At 38.9% G+C, this 14003-nt stretch overlaps 1 protein-coding gene across 1 annotated transcript in view; it reads left to right on the top strand.

The window, feature by feature from the left end:
* Positions 1-1524: 1524 nt before the first annotated feature.
* Positions 1525-14003, top strand: part of RENBP (renin binding protein) — a 76591-nt gene continuing 64112 nt past the window's right edge. Inside the window, exons 1-2 of the mRNA XM_053696064.1 lie at positions 1525-1949; positions 2895-2970. Coding sequence (XP_053552039.1) covers positions 1846-1949; positions 2895-2970 — 180 coding nt within the window. The 5' untranslated portion in view covers positions 1525-1845. The remainder of the gene's footprint in view (positions 1950-2894; positions 2971-14003) is intronic.

The raw sequence follows: 14003 nt of genomic DNA, 5'->3' as shown, positions 1-14003 counted from the left end.
CCTCCAGTCTCCACAATTAAAGGGATATGAAACTCCAATTATTCTTTCATAATTCAGATTAAACATGTGATTTTAAACAATTTTCTAATTTATTTCTATTATAAATTTTTTTTTTTTTTTCTCTTGGTGTCTTGTGTTGAAAATCAGGTATGTGTGCTTAGGAGCCTATATGGCAACAGTTTTGCACTAGACAACAGCACTATTTCCTGTCATTTAGTGCTCCAGGTGCCTACTTAGGTATCTCTTCATGCAAAATATCATGAGAACGAGGCAAATTTGATAAAAGAAGTAAATTGGAAACTTTTTTTTTTTTAAATTGTATGCTCTGTCTGAATCACAAAATATTTTTTTGCGTTTTATATCCCTTTAAACACAAAATTCAGACTCTGACATTCCATGCCCTCAAAAGCACTGCTGACAAGAAAATATCACTCAAGCATCTCTATGTAAAAAATATATATTTTACCTCAAAATTTATTCAGCTCACAATAGTAAGTGTTGTGTAAATATTTATATTTCACTCTCTAGCTTGTCCTGGGACTAGAATCCTGACTGGCTGCTTAAAGTCTCTTTACAATGGGCTGTGAATAATTATGAAATTTGAGGTAAAATATCTTACTTTTTTTACATAGAGATTTTCAGGTGATATTTTCTAGTCAGCTTTATACAGCTATGCTGCATCATTTTTAAGTGTTTCAACATTAGGGTATCATGGCCCTTTAACTGTTATTGCTTTGTATATCCTTGTACATTGTACAGTGTTAAACATTACAGTGTTAAAGGGACAGTATGCACTCATTTTCATATAACTGCATGTAATAGACACTACTATAAGGAATAAGATGCACAGATACTGATATAAAAATCCAGTATAAAACTGCTTAAAAACTTACTTAGAAGCTGTCAGTTTGGCTCTGTTGAAAAGGCAGCTGGAAAGCCCACTGCAAGTGGCAAATAAGACACTCCCCCTTCTTTTGCATATGAAAGGACCCTTTAGACAAACAGGAGAAAGCTGGAGAAAGTAGCTGACGGTATTCACATAAAACTTTGGGGCTTGGTTAGGAGTCTGAAAATCAGAGCAATGTTATTTAAAAATAAGCAAAACTATACATTTATTTTTTTTAAAAACTTTATGGGCTATATAAATAGATCATCTACAACACATTTATGCAAAGAAAAAATGAGTGTATAATGTCCCTTTAAATTATCTTTTTTTTTTATTTGCATACAGTTGTCTTGAAATGTGGAGCTGTATTGCTGATACATGCAACACATATTAAAAAAGTTTGCTTTAATAGCCCTTTAAATATTTTGTGAAGTTGTGAGGTTGTCTGAGAATGGATTACACTTTAAAACTACTTTTAGGTGTGATTTTCCAGTCACAGACTGTGATAGATCATTGTTACTAATGAATATTACATTGTAATCACTAAGATTTTGGTAAATCACTGTTAGGGACCTCTGTGATTCTTTAACTGTGAATAATAATGTGGAAAACAAGTCACATGACACACAATCAGCTGACTGCTGGTTTCCTTTCTCATCTGCAGATTTGTGAGCAAATAGCAACAGTCTAGAAAGAAAACTGATTAATAAAGTGAGATCAGGGAGGAGTGAGACAAAAGAAATATAGGAATATAGAAAGAAAATAGAAAAAGATAGAGATAAAGCTGTGATAAAGGGATAATATAACCAAAAAGCAATAGAGAGAAAGAGGAAATGAAATCAGAGAGGATTTGGTGAAATAAAAGTTAACAGAATAAGGGTATAAGAATTTGTGTGAGAGATATAACTAAAGAGTATAAGAAAAGCTGATTGGTTTAGAGCGCCAGACCTTTATACAGGATGAGTGAGACAAAGCGTCTGGAGCTCTGGAGAGCGCGGATGTCTGAGGATCTGGATAGGGTGATGCAGTTTTGGAGGCAACATTCCCTGGACAAGGAATATGGGTAAGAGGGGGGGGGGGGTATGAGCTTTATATTTATTAAGTGCTTCTTCGGGTTCTCTGTTGATTAGTTCTTGGGTTTCAGGTTTTTCCAGGTTGAGTCACTTAGAGATTTAAATTATGTATAGTAAAACAAACATTGTATATGTACATATGCAGTGTATTATTATTTGTTTTGGTTGTAATTTAACTGTGGAAATTGTAATTATTTTGTTGTATTGCCGCAGACAGGGAGTAGTGCATCCCAAGGGATTCTAATCTCTTACCTAGCAACATGCTACGCGGTGATTGCTTGATCAATGCAGGGGCTAAATTATCTGTCCATAATTGGCCACCATCCACATACTCAAGAGGCTTTTAAGGCACTTGTAGTGGGACTGTAAAACAATACAGTTTGAAATAATTTAAGAACATTTTTTTATGTAGATAGTTTGCAATGCAGTGCTTAATTACTAATATATACTATGGAAATATTTAAAATTATTTAATGCCCCTTTAACTTATGGACCTGAACTTAGATTGAGGGCTTTCAAACCAGCTAAAATATCCCACTGACTACCTATATCTTAAACACTTTTATAATTGACTACTCTTATCAGATGTGTTTTATTCTCTTTGTAATCCTTTGTTGCAGGTAAGTAGGCTCAGGTGTGTGCACGTGTCTGGAACTCTATATGACAGCAGTTTTCCAAGAATGCGTATAACAATGTGATACATTTGCAAGAGTACTAGATGGCACCAATGTTTTTTTTGTCATATTACCTTATCTAGGTATGTTCTTCAACAAAAAATACCATGAGAATGAAGCAAATTCAATAGCAGTAAATTGGAAACTTTTTTTTAAATTGTATTCTCTGTCTGAATCATGACATAAAGATTTTGTGTTTCATGTCTCTACCCTGAAGTTGGCATAAAGGGACATATTTAAACGTCTGTTTTCTGCTCCTAGAGGTTTCTTCACCTGTCTAAGCCTGGATGGAGCTGTATATGATGATCTGAAGTATATCTGGCTGCAGGGAAGACAGGTAACATATATTTTAGCCCGAATTTAAAAAAAATCTGTGTGTAACCACTTTCATGAGAGTCGTATAAAGAATTATTTTTTTTTCTCTAACCCTTTAGTACCTAAAACAGGTCAGATTTTAAAGGGATATTGTATCCTAAAATGTACTTTATTGTATATAAATGTGTAGCGCTAAAACGTTGATTTATTTATTTTTTGCCTTTAAATTTGGAAGTAAATGCTTATTGGTCGACAGTTACAAATGCTTGTAGTTGCTATTAACCAAAGAGCATTTAAAGGATCTTACTATGAACCAATGGTCATTAGTAGGACATAAACAACTGTAATGTCTCTATTCATTTCAATTTAAATGTAAACAGATTTTTCAGGTAAAAAAGGAGCACATTGAAATCCTGCTTTTTCACATGGTTGATTACATTTTTTAAGTACACTGTCCCTTTAAGTATTTTTTGCTTGGTCAGTTGAGTAGAGAAGTGATTGATTTGCTGTTCTTAGATAGAGAAATCCAATTGAATGTGGCCTTTAAAGCTATCCCTTGTGGACCCACCCTTTTCTTTAAGGCAGAGGAACGCCCAATTGTAACTCCCAAAAGTATGCTCTCACCACCCCCTCCTGTCTACAAACGTAAAGGGACATGATACCCAAATGTTAAAGCTCTTGAAAGTAATGCAGCATTGTTGTAAGAAGCTGACTAAAAAATATCACCTGAACATCTCTATGTAAAAATGAAGATATCTTACATCAAAATGTCTTCATTAGCCACATCCAATTGTAAAAGGACTTTTTTAAACAGCCAATCGGGGTGCTAGTCCCAGGACTTGCAAGGGAGCGTGCATCTGGCATGTGTACAATGTGCAGGTGTTCTGGTAAGAGGCCGAACTTTGGGAAAAGAGCGAACCATGTCACTTCCTGTGACGTTACATCAGCTGTTTTACACTTTTTTGGCCCTAATGCGCATGCATGCCAGCATCATCACATACCTGGCCGCATACGTCACTGCTAAACTATTTAGACCTGTGAAATGTAGAAACCCTTTCTATAGCGCATGCGTGGGATTTTCTATCACAAATGGGGGGTTTATGGAAAGCTGTTTATTCGTCTCTTTGGCAAAATTCTGAACTCTGCCCCCCCCACTGCAACTACTCCCATTAAGCTGAGTCTCTGTGTGTGTATGACAAACAGCCACTGGCTATCGCCACTGCTGCTTCTGCTGATCCAATGCTTACTGCTGCAACAAATATTTAAACAATGACATTGAAGGGAGCCTGTGAAAAGCTGCATTGGATCAGCAGAAGTAGCAGTGGCGATAGCCGAGTGGCTGTTTGTCATACACGCACGGAGACTCAGCTTAATGGGAGTAATTGCAGCGGGGGGGGGGGGCGGAGTTCCGAATATTGCCGTGGAGACGAATAAACCGCTTTCCATAAACCCTCCATTTGTTATAGAAAATCCCACGCATGCGCTATAGAAAGGGTTTCTACATTTCACAGGTCTAAATAGTTTAGCAGTGACGTATGCGGCCAGGTTTGTGATGATGCTGGCACTCATGCGCATTAGGGCCAAAAGTGTAAAACAGCTGATGTAACGTCACAGGAAGTGACATGGTTCGCTCTTTTCAAAAGTTCGGCCTCTTACCAGAACACAGGCACAGTCATGTTATTTCCCTCCTCAGTTTATGGAAGTTTATCATGAAATCTCACAAGATTTCAGTGAAATCTCATGAGATCACTGTAAAGTAAAGTGTGACATCAGCACTGATGAAGCTGATTGGCTGTTTTTTTTCAACATGCAGCTGACAGTAGCTGAAGAATAACTGTTCACAGAGAATATACTATTGTGAGATGAAGAAAATTTGAGGTAAAATATCTTCCTTTTTTACATAGATATGTTCAGGTGATATTTTCCTGTCAGCTTTTTACAGTTATGCTGCATCACTTTCAAGTGCTTTAGCATATGTGTATTATGTCCTTTTAAAGGGACATTAATAGGACATGAAAGCCAAAATTAAACTTTTATTATTCAGATGGAGGATGTTATTTTTTTTTTTGATATCTGTTTATTTTATTGTTTTTAAGAGAATGTGGAACAGATTCATACACATAATGATTTCAAACATCATATACATAAAAAAGAAAAAAATAAGGAAATCCATACAGTCTGAACAGATTCTTGAAATTATATATACAGGATTATATACAATAAAATATCCTGTCCAGTGCTACCTTCATTGGAGAAATGTCACAAACTATAGAAACGATAATAAAGCACTAATTACCGTACTTAAGTTTTAATTCCTGGCACCTAATTATGAACCCGGCCCATCCAACCCAGGAGGGAAGGGAGAGAGGGCGGGAGAGAGAGAGGGGAGGAAAAAAAAAAAAAAAAAAAGAAATATTCTTCTACCTACTATTCCCCTCCCCCTTCTTGCTAACTTTGAGTTTTTATCTGGATCTCGCCCAGTTCAAAGGGAGAGACCCAGATACTATCATGTTCAAAAAGGGGAGAGTATCTTGGAATGGGGTTATAATCTGCTGTTGTAATGGTAATGGTAATCTGTATATGTAATTTTTCCATTTCTTAAAAAATAACCCTATTTGTTTATCTGCCCCTTTTTTGAGTCCTATTTGCTCTAGAATAATCTGCGATCTCATTTGATTCTGAAATTCTTTTATCGAAGGAGACTTTTTCTGTTTCCAGCCTTTACATATTAAATTCCTAGCTAACAAAATCGTTAAGTTAATAAACTGTCTATCACTCGGGGTCTGGGCAGGATGTAAAAAGAAAATATGTGTAGCCTTTAATTCAATCTTGGACGAAACATTTCTATTTGTCCAATGCTGTATTTTCCTCCAATATTGTACGATTTTCGGGCAGTACCAAAAACAGTGTATCAAATCTGCATTTGGGTTATGGCATTTTGGACATATACTCTGTTTTGTAGACCACCTAGCAATTCTGGCTGGGGTTAAATAAAAATTGTTTAAGAGCTTATATTGTGACTCTCTTAGGTTAACTCTGTCTGATGCTTCCATAGTCCTTACAAGACTATCTGATATATCTTTATTTTGTATGTCCGGAAAATATGGTATATATTTCCCTTTAATCTGATTTAAATGCTCAGCTCCCTCAAGTTTCATAATATATCAATATCAGATTGTTATAGATCTAATTCCAGCTTTATATAGTACTAATCCGGGGTCGGTGCTTGGATGAGACCAGTCCTGGCCAAACCGTTTTATATAGTCAGCTATTAGATGACGCACTTGTAAGAAGGCATAAAAATGTTTGGGAGACAATTTGTATTCCCTGGTCAGATTTCCATAAGATTTTATTATGCCCGAATGTGGTTCTCTCAATTGTGCTAAGTATGACAGTCCCTGTACTTTCCATTCCTGGAACACTTTATTATTATAACCTGGTGAAAAACCTGGGTTGCCCATAATCGGCAAGAAATTGGAAATCTGAAACTCCTGCCCCAACAACTTACAATATTTTTGCCAACCTAGAACAATATTTGCGATTGTAATCATTCTACTTACATTACTAGGTAATTGCCTATAAGGGAGATGAAGAATAGCTTGAAGATCAAATGGTTGCACTAGCTCCGCTTCCAGCTCGTAATATGTAACATAATCCACCTTACTTATCCAGTCAATAGCGAATTTGACTAGACAAGCAAGGTTATAATACCTTATATTGGGGAACGAAAACCCTCCAAATTGTTTTTCTTGGGTTAACTTACTGAGAGATATTCGTGGGCTCTTCCTTCCCCATACAAAGGTGGAACATGCTCTGTTATACCTAAGTATGTCTTTATTTTGAATTAAAAGAGGCAGATTCTGTAATAGAAAGAGAAGCTTTGGGAATATAATAGTTTTAATCACCATTATTCTGGCTGATAGAGATAAATAATAAATGTTCCATTTTCCTATGTCATGTTGTATATTCTCGAATAGATCTTTATAATTAAGTTGATACCAGTCCTTAGGATTTCTGTTGATTTTAATCCCAAAATAACTGATACTCTGTACCTCCTTAAAGACCTCTGAATAACTAGTCTTATCTTTAATAAGCCAAAGTATTTCAGATTTGCTGGGGTTAATTTTGTAACCTGAAAATGAACTAAATAAATTTATAATCTCCATAAAGCGGGGAATACTGCTTTTAGTATGGCCTAGAAAAATTAAAAGATCATCAGCGTACAGAGAAATTAAGACTTTTTGTTTACCGAGCCTAACCGGGGGAAGTGTATTTCTGATATAGATAGCTAATGGTTCTAGTGCAATGTCAAAAAGTAAAGGCGAAAGAGGACAACCTTGGCGAGTGCCTCTTTCTAAAATGATGTTTTGGGAGAGTTCCCCATTTATGAGTAATTGAGATCTTGGCTTATTATAGATCGATCTAATCAGGTCGGTCAGGGCGCCGGAGAAACCAAATGTTTCCAGAGAAGTAAATAAATGGTCCCAAATTATTGAGTCAAACGCTTTTTCAGCATCTACAGTGACTAGAGCCACGTCAGTTCCCTTATACGACCTACGGAACCTCTCGGCGTCCTGAGCAACCTGATATAGATAATCCACTGTGGTGAGTACCCTGCGCATATTGCGAACAGAATTTCTGCCCGGAATAAATCCGGCCTGGTCCGGATGTATAATTTCAATAATTGATTTTTTTAATCTTTCTGCAATCAAAGACATTAAAATTTTGTAGTCTTGATTTAAGAGAGAGATAGGACGATATGAAGACACATTTTCCGGATCTTTCCCTTTTTTATGTATTAGTGTAACAACCGAATCGTCAAAATAAGTTGAAATCCTGCCCTTCTTTAGAAAATAGTAATTAAATAGTTTTGTTAGTGTGGCAATAATCTCCTCAGGTACAATTTTGTAAAATTCTGCTGATAAACCATCCGGTCCAGGAGCCTTTCCAGATTTAGACCTTTTTATTATATTTAAAACTTCAGTTTCAGTAATAGGAGCATTAATCATCTGCATAGCTTCCTGTGGAATTTTTGGAGTATTCAAACCCAGCCAAAATTGCTCTTTTAGTCTAACATTCACTTCCTCCCTGGCATATAATTTTCGATAATAATCATAGAATGTCGCCCTAATTTCTGCTGCATCGGTATGGACTTTTTCTCCTCTTTTAATGGCCAAAATTTGGTTTGATTTTTTCCTGAACTTCACCAGCTTAGCAAGATGCCTGGCAGAAACACCCTGATATCCCTGAAATAGTGCCCTTATTTTTAGTTCCTCTTGTGCCCAGTTTTTATTTAGATAATGTTCCCTTTCTGTGCGTGCTTCTGTATATTTGACCCAAGTTTCATTACTGGGTTCCCTTAGATAATTTGTGTACTTATTTCTTAATTGGTTCGACAATTGAGTCTCCCTAGCCCTGATCTTCCTGTCTCTCTTGACCATGTAGGCTTTTATCTCACCACGGATCACCGCTTTTCCCGCCTCCCAAAGTATCTCCGGTTTATCTACATATTCCGCATTTTGGATTAAATACTCTTTCCATCTTTGCTTCAGCCAATTACAAAAATGAACATTATTAGACATATATCCTGGGAACCGAAAACTATTAACTGCTTTTTTAGGGGGGCTGCTCAAGATTATGTTTATGCTAACGATTGCATGATCCGATATGATTATGTCTGCAATCTGCGTTTCTATTTTATGTTTCATAATTTGTTCTTCCAGCAAAAACATATCTATGCGAGAAAAGTTTTTGTGGGTTATAGACTCACAGGTATATGAGCGTGTATCCGGGTGTTGTATCCGCCAGACATCCCGCACCTTTATGGTGCTGGTGAAGTTACGAAAAAATTTCGCCTCTCTATAATTTGCCGCCTTCCTGCGGAGTTTAAATCGATCTATGTCCGGGCACAGTGTGTTATTCATATCCCCCGCCACTATAAGATTCTGGCCTAGATATGGTAGTAATATCTTGCTCAAATTCTCCCAGAATTTAACTTCCAGCTTGTTTGGCGCATATATGTTACAAAGAGTCCATATAGTATCCTCTATTTTTATTTGAAGCAAGATGTATCTTCCTTCAGCATCTAATTCTTGTTTGACTATAGTATATGCGAACTCTCTACCTAACAAAATTGCTACACCCCGTTTGCGTTTTTCGCAGGGGGTTGCGATTACTTTAGAAATCCAATTAACTTTTAATTTCTCAATTTCACCCTTTTTTAAATGTAGTTCTTGAAGGAAAATAATGTCAGGCTTATGTTTTTTTGCCGCTTTGAGGATATTTTTTCGTTTGATAGGGGAGGTTATACCACCCACATTCCATGAAATTAATTTTAATGAACTAACCATTTAAGCAATTGACTCATAGTCTCTATATACACAACAACAATAAAAGGGAAAAAAAAAGAGGAAGAAGAAAAAAAAAAAAAAAAAAGGAAAAAAAAATTATATAAGTCTCTCTCTCAACCCGCCCTCCCCCCCATCCCCCCAGAACTAAGCCAGTTACTGTCATCATGCCCTCTACGTGTTTTATGTCCCTTTTAACCATATTAACTCAGACTTCGATATTATTCTCGAGGCAAAACTCTTTAGCATCCTCAACTGAGTTTAGTGCAATGGCGCCATTCATGCCCAAGACCGTTATTTTAGCGGGGTACCTCATAGTTGCCTTTAACCCGGCCCTGATCAGTCCAGTACAGAATGGCGACATTGCCCTTCTCTTTGCAGATGTCTCCATTGAGAAATCTTGGAAAAGGAGAATCTGTTTTGTATTTATCATAATAGTCTGAGCTTTTCTATAGTGCTGCATTACTTTCACTTTGTCCTGAAAATTTAGATATTTTATGAGGACCATTCTAGGCCGCTCGCTACCATCCTTTTGCTGTCTGACGGTGCCAACCCTGTGTGCACGTTCTACCTGCATGCTGCCATTATCTAATTGAATGCCCAATATCTTTGGTAATGTATGTGAACTAAATGTAATGAGGTCCTCATACTCTTTAGATTCTGGTAATCCAATTACCCGCACATTACTGCGTCTAGATCTGTCTTCCAGATCTTCTATTTTTGCTCTTAGTATCTTGATTTCGTCTGTGTGATTCTCTAAGGTTGCTTGCTGCTCGACGTTTCTGTCCTCAATATTAGATATTCTTGACTCTACCTCAGTGATTCTAATTGAAAATTGTCTTATTTGATTTGACAGCTCAAAGATCTCGTGTTTTATTACTTCAAATTGTGGCAGAATCAGCTCTGCCAATTGGTTTGTTGTAAGCTGTTTATCTACATTACTCTCTGGGCTTCTAGGATTGGCCTCTTGTGTGTTCTCTTGTGGGGGTTTTTGTCTTTTATCCCTTCTTATAGGCATAGCTGGGGATTTGTTTTTAACATTTGTGACATATTTCTCCATAAGTTCTGAGGTGTGTGCACAGTGTCTAGTTCTAAATAAATCTCCTTTTGGAGTTTAGCAGGCCACACTATCTGTTCTATGGTTAAATAATTGTTATAAGCCCCTCATGTATTTATGCTTTTAAAGGCACTTTAAATACTGGTCTATTAATTTGGGGCTGCCCCCACCCTACTATCTTCAAAAATTAAGGATCAGTTTTACAAGTTTTTTTTGTACTATTTAGATCACTTACACAGCAGACCTGAATAGATATACTGAAGTCTATCCCCCCGTGCACCCTATTTGAGTCCTACTAAACAAACTTAATACAGCACATATATACAGAGAGTTTTTTGATCTTGAAAACAATATGTTTAACAGGCTTTATATGTATCTAGGAACACTTCCTTTATAACTAAGCTAAACCAATTTTTCAGATAGCTTCTTAAAAGCCAGCCTATACGGTAAGCAAAAATATACTTTCTTTAACTCAGACACTCTCCGCTGACAAGACAAACTTGAAAGCCCTTTTTTTTTTTTTTTTTTGACTGGTCTATCACCTGACCCCTTTAACAGATTCTCAGGATTTTGCAGTAAATCATCACCCTTCAATACAATCTTAGACAATTTATATTATCATCAAATACTATGCTATCTTTTTGACGATGAGTTATCTCCAAAAACATTTGGCAAAAAAAAACAAAAAAAGAAATATCTAATAAGCTCTACAAATTCTTATGCGGGTTATCAAATGTTCATATTTTTGTGCAGTGCACTGCAAACCAGGTCCGCATTCAAACAGTCCTTTTTGGTTACCACTTGCCAAATACTTAGCAAAAAAGTAAACGGTGCTTTTTAGACTTTTATACCACAAAGCCTGTTGAGAAACTTGCTTCTGAGAGTTAACAGGAGTATTTTACAGGGCCAATTTACTGATGGATATCAAGACCCTCGTTTATAAATACAGTCACCGCTGCCCAGTCTATATAATACAGATAATGATGTTAAGGACCATTCTGAAGTAGTTTTCTCTTCTTTCCTTTTTTCTTTTCTATGATCTCACAAGCACCGTGTAATGATTCTGGCCCAAATTCCCTTTAAGGACCTCTTTTGCTCTCTTTTCTTACTTAAACCTTTTTTTTAAGTTTTCAGCACCTTATTTGCTCTTTACATAGTTATAGTACATATTTATAATGTCCCTTTAATCGGTACTTCTTGCAAATAAGTCAGCCTTCCTCAGTGGGCCTATCCAATGCCCTTTCAAACTTTGAAGAGAAATTTAGACAACTTTTAGGCACGGCGGCCCCACAAAAAAAAAGTACATAAAAAAAAGTAGAAAAAATTCAGCTCTGCTTTGAAACTGACTCGTCCTCTGAAGAGAAAGAGTGAAAGAGAGTTTCTGCGCCACAGACACACACGGTAAAAAATCATACAGTTATAACGTTAAGATTTATACTTGCGGCTTGGAACATGTGTAGTAATTGCTGCGGCACTCAGTATGTTACCGGTCTCCTTCCCCATCTGGTCCCAGTGCTCCCCTCCAGGCGCGATACCTCACAGCTGTCGTGGGGCTCTGTTAGGATATCCAGTGATTGCAGGATTGTGGAGTGCTGCCGGTCTTTACTATGCCTCTATTTTCCTTTGAGGCCGACGATTTCTGCCACTTGTCAATATACGTTCATTCCCAACGGGGCATCCCCTCTGTGTTGCGGCATGAGCAATTGCTGAGTAGAGCCGTGTGTGTCTGGGCCAGTGCCATCCGACCCCGGCTGTGGCTATCAGTCAGCTTCCGGCTTCTCTCTTGACCTCCTAGAGCGGGTTCTTGCGGTCTCCCGCCAAAGAGGTAGCTTATTTGGGCGTCTGCTTTTCCTTTAGCTCCATATCTCAGGAGCCCTTGCGAGCGCACTCTCCTGCTCCCAGCGCTCCGCCCAACCGCGGAGGATGTTATTTTAGGAGACTTCCATTTACTTCTGTGATCAAATTTACTTTGTTCACTTGGTATCCTTTGTTGAAAAGCATACTAGGTAGGCTTGGGAGCAGTACTGCACTACTGGGAGCTAGCTGCTGATTGGTGGTTACACTAATATGCCTATTATATACACCTTTGCATGGGTTAAAGCACCATTAGATACAGTAGAATTGCATAGTCAACAAATGCATACTAAAAAGACAATGCAGGTCCTAGATGGGAAGAATAAACACCTACATCTAAACTATAATCACGTTTGTAACGCGTCCGTCGGCAGTTGGGCACGCATCCTCAAAGGAATGTTGGATGCGCGTGCAGCCACCTCAGCGCGAGACAGCTTCAGGAGCTCCAACTCTCAGCTGTAACGTAAAAGCTGAGAGCTGGAGCTCCTGAAGCTTTAGGCATCTGCCGCATATGGAGCCGGAGCGCGATCAGTGCTCTGCCTCCATATGAAGCCACGTGCCTGATCATTACAGACGGTGACACTGTGTGTGTCACCGTCTGTAACAATCTTCTGCTGGTGCCGGTGGGAGGTGTGGATGGGTGGCTTAGCAGGGAAGGGGAGGGAGTGGGAGTGCCCTAATAGAAAAAAAAGGACGGGGGAGAGAGAACAAAAGAGAGGGGAGATAGAGAGGGAAGAGTAGAGAGAGCAAAAGAGAGGGAAGAGTAGAGAGAGCAAAAGAGAGGGAAGAGTAGAGAGAGCAAAAGAGAGGGAAGAGTAGAGAGAGCAAAAGAAAGGGAAGGGGAGAGAGAGCAAAAGAGAGGGAAGGGGAGAGAGAGCAAAAGAGAGGGAAGGGGAGAGAGAGCAAAAGAGAGGGAAGGGGAGAGAGAGCAAAAGAGAGGGAAGGGGAGAGAGAGCAAAAGAGAGGGAAGGGGAGAGAGAGCAAAAGAGAGGGAAGGGGAGAGAGAGCAAAAGAGAGGGAAGGGGAGAGAGAGCAAAAGAGAGGGAAGGGGAGAGAGAGCAAAAGAGAGGGAAGGGGAGAGAGAGCAAAAGAGAGAGAAGGGGAGAGAGAGCAAAAGAGAGAGAAGGGGAGAGAGAGCAAAAGAGAGGGAAGGGGAGAGAGAGCAAAAGAGAGGGAAGGGGAGAGAGAGCAAAAGAGAGGGAAGGGGAGAGAGAGCAAAAGAGATGGAAGGGGAGAGAGAGCAAAAGAGAGGGAAGGGGAGAGAGAGCAAAAGAGATGGAAGGGGAGAGAGAGCAAAAGAGATGGAAGGGGAGAGAGAGCAAAAGAGATGGAAGGGGAGAGAGAGCAAAAGAGAGGGAAGGGGAGAGAGAGCAAAGGAGATGGAAGGGGAGAGAGAGCAAAAGAGAGGGCAGGGGAGAGAGAGCAAAAGAGAGGGCAGGGGAGAGAGAGCAAAAGAGAGGGCAGGGGAGAGAGAGCAAAAGAGAGGGCAGGGGAGAGAGAGCAAAAGAGAGGGCAGGGGAGAGAGAGCAAAAGAGAGGGAGGAGGAGAGAGAGCAAAAGAGAGGGAAGAGGAGAGAGAGAGCAAAAGAGAGGGAAGGGGGGAGAGAGCAAAAGAGAGGGAAGAGGAGAGAGAGAGCAAAAGAGAGGGAAGAGGAGAGAGAGAGCAAAAGAGAGGGAAGGGGGGAGAGAGCAAAAGAGAGAGGGGGGAGAGAGGTGAGAGCAAAAGAGAGGGGGGAGAGAGAGCAAAAAAGAGAGGGAAAAACAGGGGAGAGAGAGAGCAAAAGAGGGAAGACAAAAG

This window comes from Bombina bombina, chromosome 12, assembly GCF_027579735.1.
Source record: "Bombina bombina isolate aBomBom1 chromosome 12, aBomBom1.pri, whole genome shotgun sequence".
In the NCBI taxonomy this organism is placed as follows: Eukaryota; Metazoa; Chordata; class Amphibia; order Anura; family Bombinatoridae; genus Bombina; species Bombina bombina.
The sequence above is the reverse complement of the archived record's forward strand: the minus strand, read 5'-3'. Positions and strand labels throughout refer to the sequence as shown.